The 21,683-nt window shown below is 44.1% G+C and overlaps 1 protein-coding gene across 2 annotated transcripts in view; it reads left to right on the plus strand.

Moving 5' to 3' along the window:
• The window catches only part of LOC142200444 (enoyl-CoA hydratase EchA19-like), a 75,876-nt gene that overhangs the window by 36,239 nt on the left and 17,954 nt on the right, over nt 1-21,683 (plus strand). For both annotated transcript variants that reach the window (XM_075270804.1, XM_075270805.1), the window contains one exon: nt 13,323-13,472. In XM_075270804.1, coding sequence (XP_075126905.1) covers nt 13,323-13,472 — 150 coding nt within the window. The remainder of the gene's footprint in view (nt 1-13,322; nt 13,473-21,683) is intronic.

Consider the following 21,683-nt stretch of genomic DNA (forward strand, 5'->3'; position numbering starts at 1 on the left):
TCAGGACAGGTGTCTGTAACATTTAGCTCACACTCTACTGCAGATGACTGATCCCTGCCATTTTCCCTTAGATGTTATGGTCATTACTGGCTGTGGCATCTCAATGGGTAGACAAAGGGATAGGATTTCCTCTTTCCCCATTGGCCCCATTTACCAATCCTTTGACTGAGTTGCTTGTAATCGTCTCTCCATTTGGAGAGTTATTTTGCATACAGAATATCAGGGTATAATAGCAGTCTCAGTAAGGGGGCATTCACACTACCGTTGGTGTCTGTCAGCAGTGTCCATAGCTAACGTCTGTTATAAGATTTTGGCAACAGACACTATTCCATTCATTTCGATGGGATTTTATCTCTGTCCGTTTACACCCAAGTCTGTTTTTTTTCCAGTGGACAAAAAAATCCTACATGCACGACCTTACTGTCTGTTAGAAAAAAATTAAAAGTAAACCACCTCAAAATAATACACACAACATGGACTGAGAATATATAAGACCAGTCCATATAAGTCCATATATGTTAGAAAAAATGGACAGAACGTGTCCGTTATCTTTTTAACATTGAAGACTATGGGCAACGAACTTATAACGGAGCTATTAGTTTGCTGTCCGTTTGTGTCTGTTATGATAGGTGTCCGTTTTTTTTTTTTTTCTTTAACGGACACCTTCATAACGGAATCCATCGGTAGTGTGAACCTGTCCTAATAGTTATAGCAACCAATGTTGCCGTGAATTTAGATAATTTTTTTCCCTGAAGTGACATGAGGGTTTGGGCACAGTTGGTGACATCCTAGACAGGGCTAATTCTGGGTTTTCTGCTGCCTGAGCAGGAAATTGAAATGCTAACTGTGCCCTGGGCACAAAAAATTCATACTCCCTTGACTCCAGCACGCCAGTGTCTGCCACCAAAGCCCAATCGGTCACGTAGCATGTCTTGGTCCCCAGAAGGCTGCACCCCATAACGTGATGGCAGACATCAGTATGCCAGTAACAGGTGCGTTTGTTTTTCTATTTTTTTTTATGCCCCAGCCCCCTCAGAGTTTATTCAATTCCTGAAAAATTGTTTAAGAATAATATCCCATAGAGCACACAGTATAATGTCCCATAGTGGCCACTCCACAAAGAATAATGATCCCCTATGTCACATAGTATAATGTCTCATATAGTCTCTCTTCAGACCCGAGAGTATTATAAGCAGAGGTCCCAGGGAGGTGATCAAACATAAAAGATAACGTTACTCACCTTCCCTGGAATCTGGCGTGGCTCCCTGTTCTCTTCAGCACTTACGCCTAACGCGAACAACCACTGATTGGGTCTCGGAGGTTACGTTGGTGTGATTATGTGTTATGACGGCAACATAACCCCCGTGGTTCTATCAGCGGTCTCTGACGTCAGGTGGAAGTGCCAAAGAGAATAGAAGATGAGGTTGTGATTCTACAGCCCAAATTGGAAAAGTATCTGCTAGGGGATGGGGAAGGGGTGAGAATTACCATCCAGCAAATGTGTCCCTTCTTCTGACAGTAAACACTCTGCAAATACTTCTTCCTCTATCTTTATATACAGAACTATACATACACTTTAGCTTGGACATTATAAGGGTTTTGCTATAAAACAATATAATAATGGCATTTACATACATTTTCACACTATACGTGAATGTACATTCATTCTGTCACTTCAGCCTGTGCTTTGTCACGTGTATTCTATTTCTTGCTGGCTAGACTGGTCCATAATAATGTGTTTATGATTTCAGTTTACATAATTCTGGCAGATACTGTTTCTTTTCTTGTTTGGTCAGTCTCGCTATGTTTATACCATTTATTTGATGCTGAACATCTGCCACAAATGAAGATGCAACTCCTTCTTCCTTAGCAAACTTCCCAGCCTTTGTTCACATTCCTTGTGTGTTCTCTTTACACCTTCATAAAAGGCCGGTAAGGTCATAGGACATGGGTGAAGAAGCTCTAACCATCCAGAATACATCTAGTTTTTCTACATAAACAGACCCGGCACAACTGGTATACATTTACTAGTGCTCCCTTGTTCATTGCATGGGAACTGTTTGTTGACAACTCTGATGGGCTAAAATTAGAGTCTGCATCACCACATGCAAACAGAGAGAACTGCTTACATGACTTCTGTTGCTGTGTGTTTACAGTCATGCGGTCTGTTTTCGAGCCACACAAGCAAAATGCTGCATTTTTATGTCTTCCCTATTTTGACAACTGTGGTTGACACATCTACCTTCAAATTTTCCAGAATCAATGACACATTCTGCCTTCCTGCTGCCCCTTACTTAGAGAAGCATGTGGTTATAAAGCATAAATCCGTCTCTGTCATCTACTGACTGATAAATGTCATATTAATCTTTACCGGATTGCATGCAAAGGATACTGACAGCACTGAAACATCCCACTGGACGATCCCAAGCTGTGTGCACATTGTTCTAATAAAAACACTTGCTATAGAGAGATTCTAGCTTTTTATAATGAATACTTAGGCCAAGGTCACATAGTGTAATATACAGAGGAATTTGAGACAGGCAGCACTTTTTTAAAGTTTTTTTTTCCTACAAAAAAATTTCTTCAATTAATGGTTTATTTGGATCACCACAGACTAAAGCTGCAGCCATTTCCTACCTGTGGAGGAAGATTGATTTGATGCAACGGAAAATTAGATTTTATTTTTTTTTACATATGCTATTATGGTAATTACCTTGAATAGGTGAGAACTGATCATTTATCCACCATCAGTATGGGTTTCACTAGGGAGTGCCCCTCCCTTTCTTTCTTGTAAGGGTGCATTCACACGGAGTTTTGTGGTGCTGTTTTTGCCACAAAACTCGCGTAAAGAAGCAGCGCTATAAAACAGAATCCCATTGAGTTCAATGTAATACACGCACTACACATTGAACTCAATTGGGATGCTTTTTTATCCATTGATTTCAATATGTTGAACTCAATGGGATTCTGTTTTACAGCGCTGCTTCTTTACACGAGTTTTGTGGCAAAAAATGCGGCACAAAACACTGTGTGAATGCACCCTTAAATTGATTGAGGGATCTCCCAGCAGCCTCCTTATTAGCATTCACTGCACTAAAGTGGCGTCACTCTGCCATGAATACTAATGAGCCAACAGCCAGGTGAAAGTGACTATTCGCTGGGTGACCAGGAGAATCCTGGGTGAGTTGACATTTCTGTCTTTGGATTCTGTATGGCAATACCACTACAGCTCTGTGTATAGGTTTGCCCCTTTCCAACATCTGGCGTACTATTACATCGGATGTTAGGTATTTAAGTATGGTAGCCGCTCATATTATACAGCAAAAATTCAGAATCAGCGCCTGAAAATTTTTATGTATTGTCTGGAGTACAATTTGCAATACTAAGCTCTGCCCCTTTTCAACAACCTCCACTTACCCATTTGCGAAGGCACATAAACTATTCGACAGTGTCTAAAACACATGAAAAATTGAGTTATAAAGCATGAATGCTATTTTTTTTTTACTGATCGACATATCTAAATAAATACATTATAAACTCTTCAAAAGATCACCTCTTTGAGAAGGCCACGTTCTTTCCCAGGTGACATTTTCTGTGGTGGAATTTCAGCTTCCTACATTAATTATAGTCTTTGACAACCCCCCCTAAGGCCTCACGGGACGATTCGCAGCACTAAAGTGCTGCGGGAACAACCGCGGCAGGAACACATCGCGGTTCTTCCCGCAGCGCTTTGAACAGAAAGTTCATGGAGTTTTCATCCGTGGACCTTCTGTTACCATTATATAATTGACATGCTGGAATTTTCAAAACTGTGCCGGTTTTGGAAATCGTAGCATGTCCGTGCTGCGGTTTTAAGCACAAAGTGGGCATGGGATTTGCATGAATCTCGTCCACTTTACAAGTTTTATTTTTTCCACGGCGTTTCCGGCCCGTGGGGCTCTGGCCTTAAAGACAACTTTTTAGTGCAATTTTGGTTGGTTGTCTCAAAGCGGTTACCTTGCGGCAAGTAACAGGTGTGGGCAATATAGAAATCACACCTGAAACCAAATAAAAAGGAGAGAAGTTGACTCGATCTTTGCATTGTGTGTCTGTGTGTGCCTTGCTATGCATGGTGAATAGAAATAGGAGGAAAGAACTGGACTTGAGAACTAAAATTGTGGAAAAATATCAACAATCTAAAGGTTACAAGTCCATCTCCAGAAATCTTCATGTTCCTTTGTCCACGGTGCACGAAATAATCAATAAGTATACAACCCATGTCACTGTATCTAATGTCCCTGAATGTGGATGGAAGAGAAAAATTGATGAAAGATTGCAATGCAGGATAATCTGGATGGTGGATAAGCATAAGCGGGGCATGTACCCGGGGCACAGGGAATAATGGGGGCACCAATCCTGACAAACTGTCTCTTTAAGATGTCAGGACATGGTGCAGTTGCACAGCACAGTCACATGTGAGTGAAATGTAGTTTTGAATGGGTTCTGCTAGCATTTATTTCCGGAGTGGAAAAAAAACGCTAGCAGAACCCATTGAAATCAATGGGAGGCTTTTTTTCAGTGTGTAAAATTCCACACCAAATTCCTCTCCATTTTCCTCTGTGTAAATGGACCCTAAGAGCACAGAATGAGTAGAGTGTATGTATTCCACCTACCCCCAGACACCAAACCTCCCACAGTCACTGAGGATTATACATGCTATTAAGGTTGTTGTGGCCACATACACAACCTTGCAAGTTGAGCGGCCATTCTACATACCTGCCTGATACCTATATGTTGTATATCCAACTGGTATTACACTATGCACCACTCTGTACTTTTCTTTTTTTTCTCTCTGTTACTTAAGCACTTTCCCAATGTTTGCTGTCTCTTCTTCTCACTTCCTGTACTCTTCAGCATGCTGGGAGGAGGCTTTGAGTGTTTGATGGAAAGGACGTTCTCCGAGCCTTTATTAGCAAACGGCAATTAACTGAACTGATTGTCCTGCCGGCAGATCTCTACATAACAGAGAGAACACTCAGTCCCCACAGAGAGCAGTGACTCACGTCATCTGTTCTGCTTATCAGATACAGGTCATGCACCAGGGACACGCTATATAAACAATGGAAGAAATAATCTAACATAGCAGGCAAACAAAGCAGCATTACTAAAGAAATGTATTTAGGAAAACTCTTGCATTTACATAAGCCAGCAGTACAGATAGGATTCTTAAGATGGGAATACCCCTTTAACAAAGCCTACATTGGTTCATACAGCTTTTATTGTTTAGATGCCAACTCCACACTTAAATAGGGAACTATGTCTGCTGACCTTATTCACTACAAGCTTTATTCAGAAGGATGCTTTGTAATCTCTTTCTTCCTCTACTCACTGCTCAAGCCTTCCCTTTCTAGATTAACCATCTGAGTGATATGCCTGCAGTATATCTGGTCACAAATAGAGCAGTGATTTTCACAGTAAAAAATTTTTTAGAAGAGGGATGGGAGCAGGAAAACGGTCTGACAAGAGCAGAAAGAGGAATGATCGTATATAGAGATGAGCGTGTAGTATTTGCATAGTTATTGGTGTACTCGGTCAAATACCTCGCGGTAAACGCAGTAAAAATTTGATGCCCCTCCCACCTTCCCTGGCGCTTTTTTTACACCAATAACTATGCAGGGCAGGTATTTGATCGAATACTACTCTCTAATCGTATATAATACAAAGATTCTTATAGTCACCTATACTTATTCCATACCTCCCAACTATCTCAAACACGGATGAGTTGAATATAGTGGTGAAGCAGACAGCTCCTGTTTCACCACTTTGCCCCCTGTGTGCCCCAGCCCCAGGAGCTGTAGGCGCGATGAAATGACGTCACTAACATTGTGCCTGAAGCTCCCTGAAGACTCTGGGAGAAGAAAATACAGACAGAGCAGCAGAGAGGAGAGTATCAGTGTTTTTATTATGTTAATCTTTGGGGCCAAATGGAGGAGAGACATTACACTAGTTGCAGATGAAGGTGGACATTAAACTGGTGGCAGATGAAGAGGGGGCATTAAACTGATGGTGGATGAATGGAGGCATTAAACTGGTGGCAGATGAAGGGGGGCATTGATCTTTGGACATATGAAGGGGGACATTAAACTGGGAGCAGGTGGATGAGGGGACATTAAACAGTGGTGGTCACTGGACACGGACATTAAACTGGAGGTAACTGGAATCGGACATTAAAGAGGACCTTTCATGGTTTGGGGCACAGGCAGTTCTATATACTGCTGGAAAGCTGACAGTGCGCTGAATTCAGCACACTGTCGGCTTTCCCAATCTGTGCCCCGGGTAAAGAGCTTTCGGAACTGGTACTGTAGCTCTTTACAGTTAGAAGGGCATTCCTGGCGCACTGTCGGCTTTCCAGCAGTATATAGAACTGCCTGTGCCCCAAACCATGAAAGGTCCTCTTTAAATTGGAGGCAACTTGAGGAGAAGGGGGACATGTCTGCCTCTAGTTGCCACTAATTTAATATCACCCTCCAGCTACCTGCACGGTTTAATGTCCGCTTCAAACTGCCCCCCAGTTTAATGTCCCCCTTTCAACTATTCCCATATTTTAATGCTCCCCTCCAATTGCCCCATAGTTTAATGTCTCCCTCCATCTGCCCCAATTGAATGTCCCCCTCTTTTTTCCCCAGTTTAAACAGGGCATCGGGAGAGGGACTTCATACTGTGAGGTAATGTTAGGGTGACTCTAGGAGCAATATACTGTATGGGGGCACAAAGAAAAGTGGATGACAACGGGCGGAGTCACCTTAGAAGTGGGTGGAGCTAAACTTGCCACAGCGCACATACTGTCCCTCTTTCTATCCTTTGACAGTTGGGAGGTATGCTTATTCATTTAGGGGGCGTTCACACTACCGTCGGTGTCCAACAGCTAGTGCTCGCTGCTAATGTCCGTTCAAAATCTTGTGTGGACATTAGCATCGGACACTAGCTGTGTCCGTGACATTTTGCATTGATTTAAATGGACATCGGGTGCGTTCTTTTACTGTCCGTGGGTGTCCTTAACTGTCCGTTCCCAAAGAGGTCCGACTTTTCAAGCGGACAGAAAAACCCGACATGTAGGTTTTTGCTATCTGCTTGAAAAGTCATTTTTAACTAATCATATATTTGCATAGCGTTTAGAAAGGCTATTCCAGACATACCTTTTATGTGTTAATCCTCTCAGCTGTTTTTGAATTAGCCCGCTTTTATTGGTATGCTAATTAGCCTCCAGGGTGCACTTCGGAAGCTCACTGAGCACTGTGTGTTGTGTTTAAACAGGGGGAGGTGAGAGCAGGGAAGTCTGATGAGTCATCAGCAGCAGCAGCCTCCCTGCTCTCACCTCCCCCTGTTTACACACAACACACAGTGCTCAGTGAGTTTCCGGAGTGTACCCTGAGCTTCCGGAGTGCACCCTGGAGGTTAAGTAGCATATCAACAAAAGCAGGCTACGTTAATTCAAAAATGGCTGAGATGATTAACAAATAAAAGGTATGTCTGGAATAGCCTTTCTAAACGCTATGCAAATATATGATTAGTTAAAAATGACTTTTCAAGCAGATAGCAAATTTATCATCCAGCAACAGCCACTGCGATACATTCAGTGTATTTTAAGGATGACTAGACTAAACTAACTGTTAGTAAATGTGGGCCAAGTAGAGCTGAACTAATTCCCAGAATAAAAGAAATGATAAGCCTAGTTCAGGTGTAGTCTCTCAACTGGGACCGTCTCTTTTGAACAGAAACAGCTAGGAATAGACTCAGAGGATAGACTGCTGCATGAAAACATAGTCTGGTTTATAAATAATGTGATGTGACACATCTTATTGAATCATATCAACCTGTACATGATATGGGGTTGGGGTTGCTAGGTGGGGTGGCATAGACACAAAAGTCCAGTTTCTTTAGTCCAAACAAAGGTAGAGTTTATTTTCACTCAAAACAAAACTGTGCAGCAACAAAAGGAAACAATACAAAAATAAATACCTGCCCGGCTAGGCTTTAACTAAACATAGAATAGGTTACCTCACCTAGAATAACAGAAATCAAAGGCCAGTTGAATAATTCAGGACACAGCTCCAAAAACTGACCTGTTTGCTCTCCAGCCAAGCACTGCCACAAAGTCTGCTGCTGGAGCTAGCTTCTTAAACTCCCTTGATGAACAGACTCTGCAGCTGAGTCGCTACCGGAACATCCTCAAAGTGTGGACTGGAGGGGGGTGGAATGACAGGTCCCACTACCAACCTACCTGCCAATCTTAAAAATCCAGCCCAATACTGAGCATTTACCAAAATGCTCAGCAATCGAAAGTTGTCTGCTGAGAACAAACATTCCTGGAGTTATCTCATCTCACCAGCCTTAGTAGTCTGGGTGAGATATACACCCCCTCCATTACCTGACCAGCCATCAGCTTACAATATATATATATATATATATATATATATATATATATTCATTTAAGCCCTTATGTTGTACACTTTTGCCAAACCTAATGGCTAATAGCTCCCATAGAAGTTTGTCATTGTCAGGTATCATACTGGTCACTAGTTATCTCAGTATCTGCATTTGCACAACTAGGCAAATGTCCCAGTCTTTAATAGTTGGCGCACAATTTGTGAGACCATAATAAAAACCAGAGTAACTATGCACGAGCATGGGCTTAAAGGGATTCTACCATTAAAAAACTATTTTTTCTAGGTAACACGTCAGAATAGCCTTTAGAAAGGCTATTCGTCTCCTACCTTTGGAAGTGCTCTCCGCCGCGCCGTTTGTTCGAAATACCGGTTTGTACTGATATGCTAATTAGTTCTCTCGCAGCGATGGGGGCGTCCCCCAGCGCAGGAGATGCGATGGGGGCATCCCCATTGCTGCTCGAAAACCGACTGCAGCGCCGCCTCTGTGTTCTCCTGTATCCTCCCCTTCCTTCTTCGGCTTGATGTCGGACGCCTGCGCAATACGCTCTGCAGTAGCTTTCTAAAGGCTATTCCGAGGTGTTACCTAGAAAAAATAGTTTTTTAATGGTAGAATCCCTTTAACCTAGTTTGTGATACACTGTGCCAAAATTGTGGTACATTTATTCTTATGTGAACTGAGCCAACTAATAGGATGTGTCAAGTTTGACTAAACAGTCTAATAAATCAATGTATTCATCCGGCATCAGACACTATGATAAATCTGGCACATTTTACAACTGTCTAGTCTAACTTTGCACCGTCTCACTTTTAGATATTATTAATAAATCTGTCCCATTGATTATCTGGGTATGCATTAATGAGCCATAGGAGATAAATAAAACCTGAATATGCCAAACCTCAACACCTCCTGTCTTGCGTGAACACTTTTAATGCCTGTACTTGCTAGAGGAAGAAGATTTCTTAAGCAGTTCTGTGGAATAAAAAAAACTAAAGTTACCAGTGCGACTGACAGCCATCTGTTACTGTGAGTCGCTCATGACAGGAAGCAGCAGCCACTCCTTGCCAACTCCTTGCCTTGACATCTCCTTTTACCAAGTGACAGACCAGCCAGAACAGGAGAGAGATTTTTGTTTTTTGTTTCATTTGTATTTTTAGTAAAGGTTTTTGCAAAATATACAAAAACAGAGAAAGAAATCATAAGGCAAATGTGACAATGAGAAGGTGCTCACGGGGAATCAAAGGAAACAAAGACAGGCACAGAATCAAATGCAACACTAAGAAAATTAAAGAGGGCACAAGACAGGGAATGAGAGGATGGTGGGGGGACCACATGGCGAAGGGATAGTACACTTTCTAAAAATTGTGATCAATGTGTCTCAGGGTGCCCAAACCACCTGGAACTTCTCCTCCTCTATATTCATAAGTGCTCTCAGATATTGCAAAGACCGAGAGTCTCGAATTTTGTAGTACAGCTCCTTGAGAGCTGCTTGCCTCCAGGTAGATCAGGAGCTGCAGGGTATGTCTACGCCGTTCAAACGGCAGGTTGAACAGTTTTAGGAAGCAAAGGGAATCGTATACCCAGCAACCATTTAACCAGAATATGGACTTGGCGCCAGAAAAACTGGAGGAGGGGGCAAGACCATAACCAGAGGTATATATGAGCAGGACAGGCTCCACACCTCCAGCAGTTATCTGGAACACTTGCATTAAAGGAATGTAGTAGAGCTGGGGTGTGGTACCAATGCATCTGCATTTTATACAAGCTTTTCTTTTGTGTAACACAGGAGAGGTTTTATACTCTACCTCCTATACATCTAGTAATCCATGTTTCATCCAGTAACCCAACAATGCCAAAAACAGTGAGGAGGAGATGGAGAAGTGTAGAAAGCATGTATTGTGTACGCAATAACTATAGTGGCATAAAAATACTGGCCTCAAATGACTCCACTAAATAACAATACTGGCTTGATGGTAAAAATATAAGCCAGGCCAGCAGAATACTTGCTGAGCGATCTGAGCACCGTACACAAACCGAAGTGTTCCATTAATTAGAACACTATTTTAGAAGATTTGAAGAAAAACAACTTTCAAGTCTTATGCAAATTAGGCAGTTGGTGCACTGGAGGGGAACACCGCTTTTACTACTCATGTAGATTGGGTGAAGTCTTAGCTATGGGAGTATCAATCTTCACTGCATAGGGTGGTACATGCAGAAGTTGGTTGGGGTCTGACTGGCAAGAGCAGTGCTCCAGGGAGATGAAGGCCCACCGCCAGTGTACCATCTGCTTCATTTGCATAAAACTTAAAATCTACAAAAGTGACAAACATAACTGTATATAGTGTATTTATGTAATGTGGTAGGGACAGTTGAATATGTTTGGGGTAGGTGATTAAATGGAGCAATGGCTGACTCTGCTGCTCCATTCACCTTCTGTGGCACTGCTAGTGACAAAGACAGCCAAACTCTCAGCTCTTTCTGTTAGTGCCATAAACTGAATAGAGTGACTGGATTCATGTGTGGCCTTGTGACTAGGGGCATTGGGGCTTTCTGTTCTGATGATTGAGAGGACAGACTTCTGATAAATGCAGTTGTACTCTTATGTAGAGATGAGCGAACACTAAAATGTTCGAGGTTCGAAATTCGATTCGAACAGCCGCTCACTGTTCGAGTGTTCGAATGGGTTTCGAACCCCATTATAGTCTATGGGGAACATATACTCGTTAAGGGGGAAACCCAAATCCGTGTCTGGAGGGTCACCAAGTCCACTATGACACCCCAGGAAATGATACCAACACCCTGGAATGACACTGGGACAGCAGGGGAAGCATGTCTGGGGGCATAAAAGTCACTTTATTTCATGGAAATCCCTGTCAGCTTGCGATTTTCGCAAGCTAACTTTTCCCCATAGAAATGCATTGGCCAGTGCTGATTGGCCAGAGTACGGAACTCGACCAATCAGCGCTGGCTCTGCTGGAGGAGGCGGAGTCTAAGATCGCTCCACACCAGTCTCCATTCAGGTCCGACCTTAGACTCCGCCTCCTCCGGCAGAGCCAGCGCTGATTGGCCGAAGGCTGGCCAATGCATTCCTATGCGAATGCAGAGACTTAGCAGTGCTGAGTCAGTTTTGCTCAACTACACATCTGATGCACACTCGGCACTGCTACATCAGATGTAGCAATCTGATGTAGCAGATGTAGCAATCTGGAGTGGAGCGATCTTAGACTCCGCCTCCTCCAGCAGAGCCAGCGCTGATTGGTCGAGTTCCGTACTCTGGCCAATCAGCGCTGGCCAATGCATTCTATTAGCCCGATGAAGTAGAGCTGAATGTGTGTGTCTGCTACATCAGAGCCGAGGGTGCGCTTGAACCCTTGTGCAGCCTCGGCTCTGCTACATCAGAGCCGAGGGTGCGCTTGAACCCTTGTGCACACTCTGCTTCATCAAGCTAATAGAATGCATTGGCCAGCGCTGATTGAAGCAGAGCTGAATCTGTGTGCTTAGCTCAACTACTCCACCAGTGTAGTTGAGCTAAACACACACATTCAGCACTGCTTCATCACGCCAATACAATGCATTAGCCAGTGCTGATTGGCCAGAGTACGGAATTCGGCCAATCAGCGCTGGCTCGGCTGGAGGAGGCGGAGTCTAAGGTCGGACCAGAATGGAGACTGGTGTGGAGCAATCTTAGACTCCGCCTCCTCCAGCAGAGCCAGCGCTGATTGGCCGAATTCAGTACTCTGGCCAATCAGCGCTGGCCAGTGCATTCTATTGGCGTGATGAAGCAGTGCTGAATGTGTGTGTTTAGCTCAACTACGCCAGTGGAGTAGTTGAACTAAGCACACAGATTCAGCTCTGCTTCAATCAGCACTGGCCAATGCATTCTATTGGCGTGATGAAGCAGTGCTGAATGTGTGTGTTTAGCTCAACTACGCCGGTGGAGTAGTTGAACTAAGCACACAGATTCAGCTCTGCTTCAATCAGCACTGGCCAATGCATTCTATTGGTGTGATGAAGCAGTGCTGAATGTGTGTGTTTAGCTCAACTAGTCCACCGGTGTAGTTGAGCTAAACACACACATTCAGCACTGCTTCATCACGCCAATAGAATGCATTGGCCAGCACTGATTGGCCAGAGTACGGAATTCGGCCAATCAGTGCTGGCTCTGCTGGAGGAGGCGGAGTCTAAGGTCGGACCAGAATGGAGACTGGTGTGGAGCGATCTTAGACTCCGCCTCCTCCAGCAGAGCCAGCGCTGATTGGCCAAAGTACGGAATTCGGCCAATCAGCGCTGGCCAATGCATCCCTATGGGAAAAAGTTTATCTCACAAAAATCACAATTACACACCCGATAGAGCCCCAAAAAGTTATTTTTAATAACCCTAAATAAAGGTTATCCCTAGCTATCCCTGCCTGTACAGCTATCCCTGTCTCATAGTCACAAAGTTCACATTCTCATATGACCCAGATTTGAAATCCACTATTCGTCTAAAATGGAGGTCACCTGATTTCGGCAGCCAATGACTTTTTCCAATTTTTTTCAATGCCCCCGGTGTCGTAGTTCCTGTCCCACCTCCCCTGCGCTGTTATTTGTGCAAAAAAGGCGCCAGGGAAGGTGGGAGGGGAATCGAATTTTGGCGCACTTTACCACGCGGTGTTTGATTCGATTCGAACATGGCGAACACCCTGATATCCGATCGAACATGTGTTTGATAGAACACTGTTCGCTCATCTCTACTCTTATGCACAATATCCTTTGCACATTATAAATTAAAATAAGATTAAGTACAGTACAATTCTAGAAGTGTTGATACACTGTGTTCTGCATCTGTGAATAACGTATGATAAGTCATGAATTAGTCTCTATTTGTTTTACTTTTTTTCATGTGCTTTCCTCTGCAGGTGTTCCTCTCATTGATGGTGGTACCGTACGATTACCACAGTTAATTGGGCTTTCCAGAGCTCTCGATCTCATTCTTACGGGAAGGCCAGTGAGCGCCCAAGAAGCCTATACATTTGGACTAGCAAATCGGGTGGTTCCTGATGGGCAAGGTAATTCACAGTATGCCAAGCAACACTTTAACCTGTTGGTTGCCAGTTAGTTCACATTGTGTTCCTCAGGATCCATTGGTGTCCATAATTTAATGGATCCATTTATTCTGGAATTTCATTGTTTTCAAAGTGGAAATCCCCAGTTGAACGGGTCCATTAAGGGATGGACATGAACACATCTTAAGGGACGTATAATGAGGTCTGCCGTTTATCCATTATGATATCTGTCATTTTACTGCAGTTTTTAGGGACTCTGTGACAGAAGCATACCCTAAGTTGACGAGAGTTGTGGATAGTAGGATAAATAAATGCTGAAGCCAATTTATAAACTATGTGCCAAACTTTGTTAAATTTTATTTATTTTACAAACTGCAATATCTTATACTAAAGAAATCTGCCGCTGTCTTTTGTGAGTGATTTTCGTCCATACTCCATACATAAGAATATTAGTTTGCGATTAAGTCTTTGGAGAGGACAGAAATAGGAGGCTGCCTACATAATTAAACAAGTCATTTTTGTCAGGAGAAGGCTGGATAGTAACACCTGATAGCCCAACTGTGCAGACGTGTCTCTACTGTGAGGAACTGTTTCTTCCTCCCCTTTCCATAGAAATCTATTGTAGAAACAAGCAATTTTCGTTAACCCTTTTCTGCACTTCTACAGTGTATGAAGGTATTTAAATGTGGCAGCCACTCAGGAGTATCTGTGATACAACCAGAGATATAGCCATTTGAAGACACTGCCAGGTGTGGGAACTGCTTATATAGCTCTCATTCATGACATTCGTGTCTTTAACTGGCCACATCTCTAATAGTATCACAACTAGAATGTCAGCTTTAATATGACAATAGAATAAGAGTTCTAAGTGGTATACAAATCAAGATACAGGACATAGAGGAAGCTACATGGATAGGAGGACAAAGGCACAGAAACTTCTAGCTGTAGCTGTCACCAGCAGGGGGAGTGCCAACAATAACTTTTATCCATGGTATCCATCTTCCTTCCTGATTGCGCTCTGATTGTTCCATATGGGGGTCTTTTTTCAGAAAAAGAATAAGATGATGAGTACCTGTTTGTCTAATCTCTTTTCTGTGCTTCATTAGGCCATGTCTTGACTCTATCAAGCAGACGTTTACGAGCATCTGCTGGTTGTAATGTGCTCTATAACACGGTGGTGGCAGTTGAATATGCTTGGGGGAGGTGGTAGACTCCCTTAATAAGCTTTATTTATTTATTTTTTAAAGTAGGTGTGATGCATATAACTTTCTACTTGGAATACACACAGTCTAATAATGTAGGTTTTTAACTGCATTTTAATACAAAATTGCACGAAGGTGCCTGCATGTAATAAAGTTTTGATTGGTATTCTAATAATGTTGCAGAAAATGTGCCATTTTGATAAAATATGGGGGTGAGGAGTTGGCATGATTCTTTTATTTTGCAATTTAGGCTTTATTTGTACATGTCAAGTGTGTGAAAGTTGTCCGGAAATTCAGAGGTTCAAAATGTATAGAAACAATGAAAGTGGAGCTTGTTGCGAAGTATAAAAGAAAAAATATAGAGGGATATTTCTGAAGTGGCCAGATAATATTCTCTAAGCTCATATAAGAGTCTGCTATTCTGTAAACAGCTGGCCTAAGTCATGCTAAGCCTCACATAAAAATTTTGTCATTTGGATTCCATGCCAGACTGGGTCAGTACTCTGACTCATCATTGCCACTAAAGAATTTCAAGACTTTAGTGCTCGATTATGTGGATTTCTTTTTCCTCATGTACAGAACAAACTTCAGTCATATTTTCCAAAATTATTTTTTTTATTTTCAGAGTAAAACTAGTATTGGAGCTGTTGTTACTTACTTTATTAATAAACTATGGGGCCATGTGAAAATCCTTTGACACACATCCACACCATTTTCACTTCCCACAAACTGGTGTTATAAGTGAAAGTGTTATTATTCTTTCACCTGACTAAAGTACAAACCTCTGGTCATAAGGTGAATTATCGGATGTGACCCAGAGCCGACTTTGGCTGTCTGCCATATATATGGCACTTGTGTTTTCTCGGGAACCCAGACACAAGTATTACTCATAGCCTTTGGTGCTAGGAAGGAATTATTTCTGTGAAATGCATCACACCATTTATTTACTGTTGAAAAATATTCATAAGTTTTTTTTATAATATTTTTTTCCCTGGAATCTTTGACGGCAGCAGACATAATATCTGTCTGAATAAATACAGTATATGTGAAGTGAAAATATCTAAAATTATTATATGGAAACTGGTTCCTGTTATGTTGTTAGAAAACTAAAGTATGTTATTTTATTTGTCAAATATCAAAAAGTAAAATTGATTACACGGTTAACCAATTCATAAGCGGGCCATTGTCCTTCATGAATGACACCGTTTCAAGTTTTTTGCACATGTGGGTATATGGTCGTGTGCAACCGCTTTTATTCAGATAAATTTTGTGGCTTTTTTTTTTCAGCGTTATTTTGTTTTTGTTTTTAATATCCAAATAAATGTGAAAAAAATGAAAGAAGGGAACGAGGATGTATATATTTCACATTTTTCTCTCTGTTTTTAATGCTACTAAATATAGTTTTCCATCTCTACTACAGACATTTTTATGTAAGTGACATATAGTTGTGGCTGTGGTTGTAGAGTTTCTAATTTTATTAATTTTTTGCCTTTAAGTTTCTCTTTTAAACATTGAGAGCTGTGTATACAATGATTTCAAAGACAGGGACATTTTCTCTGGGATGTCTGGCTGTTGTAACAGCCATCTCCCTGTTCCTCCTCATGCAGCTCCTTAACTAAGTGAAGGTCATACAGGTACTGGTATGTCCTTGCAGAGTTACATTCTGACCTCCCAGACATATATAGAGATAAAAGCTGGCCGGGTGATGTGGTACTCACCTGTAATCCTTGCCGAGTGGTGTGGCGCTCAGCCTAGCTTCTGTTGGGGGCTTAGGCTGTGGGATCACTTGAGTTTGGGAATTCTGCTCCTTCTTTGTGGGTCTGATGTTTACCTTCATTCCTGGTAAGAGCACTCAGGGGATTCACTGGCCCGGTTCAACAACCAAAAGTTGGTCGGCATCTGGTTTAATAAAATTTATGTATAAAATATACTGTAGACCAAATGAAATGGACTTTACAAATCTCTTTAGTATGGTAGTATCCATTGATTTTTGATGATCCCGCTGCCCAACAGCTGTGATATTTGAGGGACACTGATGTCTCTTTTCCTAACCATTTATATTCTCTTTTCTATCTTCATATTGACTTTAGTTGCTGAGACCTGACAAGGACTAGAAAGATTTCTTGTAAATCTAGAGATGACTGTGCAGTTTACAACAAGCTCAAGTATATTTGTGGACTGAGCTGAAAACCAGGAAGTGGAGGGGAGAGGAAACAGGAGGGCAGCTGAATGAAATCCTGAGATGGGAAAAGCATTTTTATGCTTAGGGCCCATGTAGTAAAATGCAGCAAAAAAAAACAAAACGTTGGAAACACAAAGCAGATTTTTTCCGCAGCGTTTTTCATTGTCTTCTCACTTTCTGCCCTTATACATATATGGAAAATGTCAGCACTTCCGCAGGTATAATTGACATGCTGCGATTTTCAAAAACATAGCAAGTGTTTTTGAAATGCACTTTTTTCCGTTGCAGAGGATGGGATAAGCCAGAATCCCATTCACTTTGCAGGTAAAACACTACTTTTTCGCAACATAGGGCTTCAGCCTTTAGGGTGCATTCACACTACTGATACGCTGCCTGATTCTGAACGTTAAAACACGTTCAGAATCAGCGCGTATAAAGCAGTTCCCATTCATTTCAATGGGAGCCGGCATACGAGCGCTCCCCATTGAAATGAATGGGCTGCTTTTTTCACTACGACCGCTCCCATTGAAGTGAATGGGAAGTGCTCGCATGTACGGCTCGCTCTGCTCATTCCGAGCCATACACGCAAGCACTTCCCATTCACTTCAATGGGAGTGCTCGTAGTGAAAAAAGCAGCCCATTCATTTCAATGGGGAGCGCTCGTATGCCGGCTCCCATTGAAATGAATGGGAACTGCTTTATACGCGTTGATTCTGAACGTGTTTTAACGTTCAGAATCAGGCAGCGTATCAGTAGTGTGAATGCACCCTTAAGGAGGCAAATAATTGTCAACATGTTTTTGAAGAAACGATACCTTAATATTCCCCATTCATCCTTATTCTGACGATGAACAGGTCTGTTGCCTGTCCATACTGTACTCAACACCTAAGAAATGAACGTTTAGTCAGTCATTGGTCATAGTTAGAGATGAGCGAACACTAAAATGTTCGAGGTTCGAAATTCGATTCGAACAGCCGCTCAATGTTCGTGTGTTCGAACGGGTTTCGAACCCCATTATAGTCTATGGGGAACAGATACTCGTTAAGGGGGAAACCCAAATCCGTGTCTGGAGGGTCACCAAGTCCACTATGACACCCCAGGAAATGATGCCAACACCTCTGGAATGACACTGGGACAGCAGGGGAAGCATGCCTGGGGGCATCTAACACACCAAAGACCCTCTATTACCCCAACATCACTGCCTAACAACTACACACTTTCCACATTCAAAAAAACCTCTATCAAAGTGGGAAAATACCTGGAAACCTTCTTTACTCCCCAAATGGATGGACACAAACCCCAATTTAAGCTCAACAAACAGTAACAACCACCCCTTTAAATCACGTTCCCCATGACAACCACAAATGGAATAGGCAATGGGAATTCCAAAAGCCCTCACCCTTAACTGTCATTTTGAGTGTGTGTGTGTGTGTGTGTGTGTGTGTGTGTGTGTGTGATGTGGTAAGACCTTCCAAAATTCACTTTTCTAGCCCTTAACATGAGCCCTTCCAAACAAAGTTACATGACCTTAAGCTGAGCTACCAGCAGAGATTGAGGCCCTTGGCATGAGTAGAGCCTTGCACCAGCAGTGTTTTTGGCACTTAGGGTGAGTTGAGCCTTGTACCAGCGTGTGTCCCTTAACATCAGGCGGGCCCTAAGTTCTGCGCTTTGCACAAAAGTTCCACATTAACTAGGCTGAATGGTACAAAGATTAGTAGGCCCGAGAACCACGAACAGGTCTTGCAATGGCTGTCGGATAACGCTTAAAGCACATTGTCCACCAGCCAGTCAGCCTCTACCTCCTCTTACCCAACAGTCTTGTCCTCCTTCCACCCAAAATTCCCAATCTTCTCAGAACAATAACCCCAACTGTCCCTGCTCCCCAGAGCTGTTCTCCCTTCCTTTGACTGTACCGCAACCTGCCCCTCCATTTCGCGATTCCACGGACCTAACAGACGAGTATCTGTGTCCAGATGCTCAAACACTAGAGTCTCCTCCATTCCATCTCCGGTCGATTTGGTGGCGGATGACCAGCAACCCACCCTCATCGACGACGATGAGACGCAGTTGCTGTCAGGGCAGCCAGTTGACATGCGCATTGTGCAGGAGGAGGAGGCGAGACAGGAGTTGGAAGAGGAGGTGGTGGACGACGAGGACACCGACCCCACCTGGACAAGGCAGATGTCAAGCTGGGAAAGTAGTGTGGATGTTGAGGCAGGTGCAGCACCAAAAAGGGTAGCTAGAGGCAGAGACATGTCCAGAGGCAGAGGTCAGCTGCTTTGCCGAAGCCAGGCCAGACCCGGAATGTCCGAAGATGTTCCCTTTTGTACCCAGCCCAGAAAAACTCCCCCATCGAGGGCACGTTTCTTGAAGGTGTAGAGTTTTTTCAAGGAATGCGCCGAGGACAGATATAGTGTCGTCTACACAATTTGCCTCTCGAAATCGAGTAGGGGCCCTGAGAAGAGCAACCTGTCCACCACTTCAATGCACCGTCATTTGGAATCCAAGCAATGGAATCAGTGGCAGGCAGCAACGGCAGGACAAACGTCGCCCGCCGTTCATGCCACTGCCTCTGCTCACAGTGCTGGCGATGCACTCCAGAGGACGAGCCAGGACATCACTTCATCTGCCTCCGCCACTTTGTTGACTTCTCCCTCATCCTCCCCTGTTTCTGTCTTATCTCCTTCTCCTGCACCATCAAAGGCACCATCAGGCGCTTCTTTACAACAACCCACCATCTCTCATACATTGGAGCGCCGGCAGAAATACACCGCTAACCACCCACCCACGCAAGCCTAGAACGCCAACATCGCTAAACTGCTGGCCCAGGAGAGGTTGGCGTTCCGGCTTGTTGAAACTCCCGCCTTCCCGGACCTGATGGCAACTGTGGCACCTCACTATGCCGTCCCTAGCCGTCTCAACTTCTCCCGGTGTGGCGTCCCCGCCTTGCACCAGCACGTGTCACTCAACATCAGGTGGGCCCTTAGTTCCGCGCTTTGCTGCAAGGTCCACTTGACCACCGACACTTGGACAAGCGCCTGTGGTCAGGGATGCTGCAGTGCTTATCTTTAATGACAGGCAGGGTGAATGTGGTGGAGTCTGTTCCCCGGGTGCAAACTGGGGTGGCCTATCTCCTCTCCCAGGCCAAAATTCATGGCAGGAGTAGACTGAAACCCTACGACGCTGCAACCTCCACCACAGCTACTAGCGGCAAACGCTAAAACACTGGTGTGGGGAGACGTCAGCAGGCGGTGCTGAAGCTCATCAGCTTGGGGGACAGACAGCACAGTGCCTCCGAGGTCAGGGATGCCATCCTGGCTGAGATGGCATTTTTTTTTCCCTGCTACACCTGGGGCCTGGCATTTTTACGCCTGTGATAATGGCTGGAACCTGGTAGCGGCTCTGGAGCTTGCCAGCCTCCAACACGTTCCATGTTTGGCCCACGTCTAACCTAGTGGTGCAAAGTTTTTTAAAAACATACCCAAATGTACCGAAGCTACTGTTGAAAATGCGGCGCTTGTGCGCCCACTTTTGCAAGTGCACAGGAGTCGCTGCTAGCCTAAAAACACTCTAGCAAGGCCTACATCTGTCCAAACACAGGCTGTTGTCCGTCATTCACACACGCTGAAACCCTACAATACCATATCTTGAGCAGGGTGTGTGAGCTGCACAGACCTTTGATGGAGTTCCATCTACAAAACCCAAGGGTTCCTCAAAGTCAGCAACCAAAGTTTCTGCACCATGAGTTTCCAGGGGTGGCAGAGTTATGGCTAGGGGAAGAGGCATGGATAGGGATGATGTCTAGGGGCAAAAGCAGTGTGGATGTGGAGGCAAGCTAAGCAGGAAAAACTGGGGGTACAAGCTAAGGCATGGACTGGGGTGATGTCTAGGGGCAAAAGCAGTGTGGATGTGGAGGCAAGCTAAGCAGGAAAAACTGGGGATACAAGCTAAGGCATGGACTGGGGTGATGTCTAGGGGCAAAAGCAGTGTGGATGTGGAGGCAAGCTAAGCAGGAAAAACTGGGGGTACAAGCTAAGGCATGGACTGGGGTGATGTCTAGGGGCAAAAGCAGTGTGGATTTGGAGGCAAGCAAAGCAGGGAAAATGGTGGCTAGAGGCAAAGGGATGTCCATAGGCAGCAAGGGCAAAGATGCAAAACTCTCCCGTTTCAAGAATTTTCCTGACTTGTTTCCCCACAAAACATTCCTGGGAGGAGGGCTGAAACACCACCCTCCTCCTCCTCCGCTGTTAGATTTACCCCAGCTACGAGCTGAAAACGCTGCAACACTGGTGTGGGGAGACGTCAGCAGGCTGGGCTGAAGCTCATCAGCTTGGGAGACGGACAGCACACTGCCTCTGAGGTCAGGGATGCCATCCTGGATGAGATGGCAATTTGTTTATCCCCGCTGCCCCTGGGGCCAGGTTTTTTAGCTTGTTGGAGGGCTCTGGAGCTTGCCAGCCTCCAACACGTTCCATGCCTGGCCCACATGTTCAATGTAGTGGTGCAATGATCTTTAAAAACATACCCCAAATTAGCTGAGCTAAGGGTGAAAGTGCGGCACTTGGACACCCACTTTCCCAAGTCTACAGTACCTGGAGCTAGCCGCAATACACTCCAGCAAGGCCTACATCTGCCTGAAGCACCTACTGTTGTGCGAGGTCACCACACGCTCTAACCCTAGATACCGTATGTTCAGCAGGGTGTGTGAGCAGCAGAGACCTTTGATGGAGTACCAGCTACAAAACCCAAGGGTTCCTCAGAGTCAGCTCCCTCACTTTCTGCACCATGAGTTTCCATGGGTGGCAGACTTATGGCTAGAGGCACAGGCAT

This window comes from Leptodactylus fuscus, chromosome 4, assembly GCF_031893055.1.
Source record: "Leptodactylus fuscus isolate aLepFus1 chromosome 4, aLepFus1.hap2, whole genome shotgun sequence".
NCBI classification, from domain to species: Eukaryota; Metazoa; Chordata; class Amphibia; order Anura; family Leptodactylidae; genus Leptodactylus; species Leptodactylus fuscus.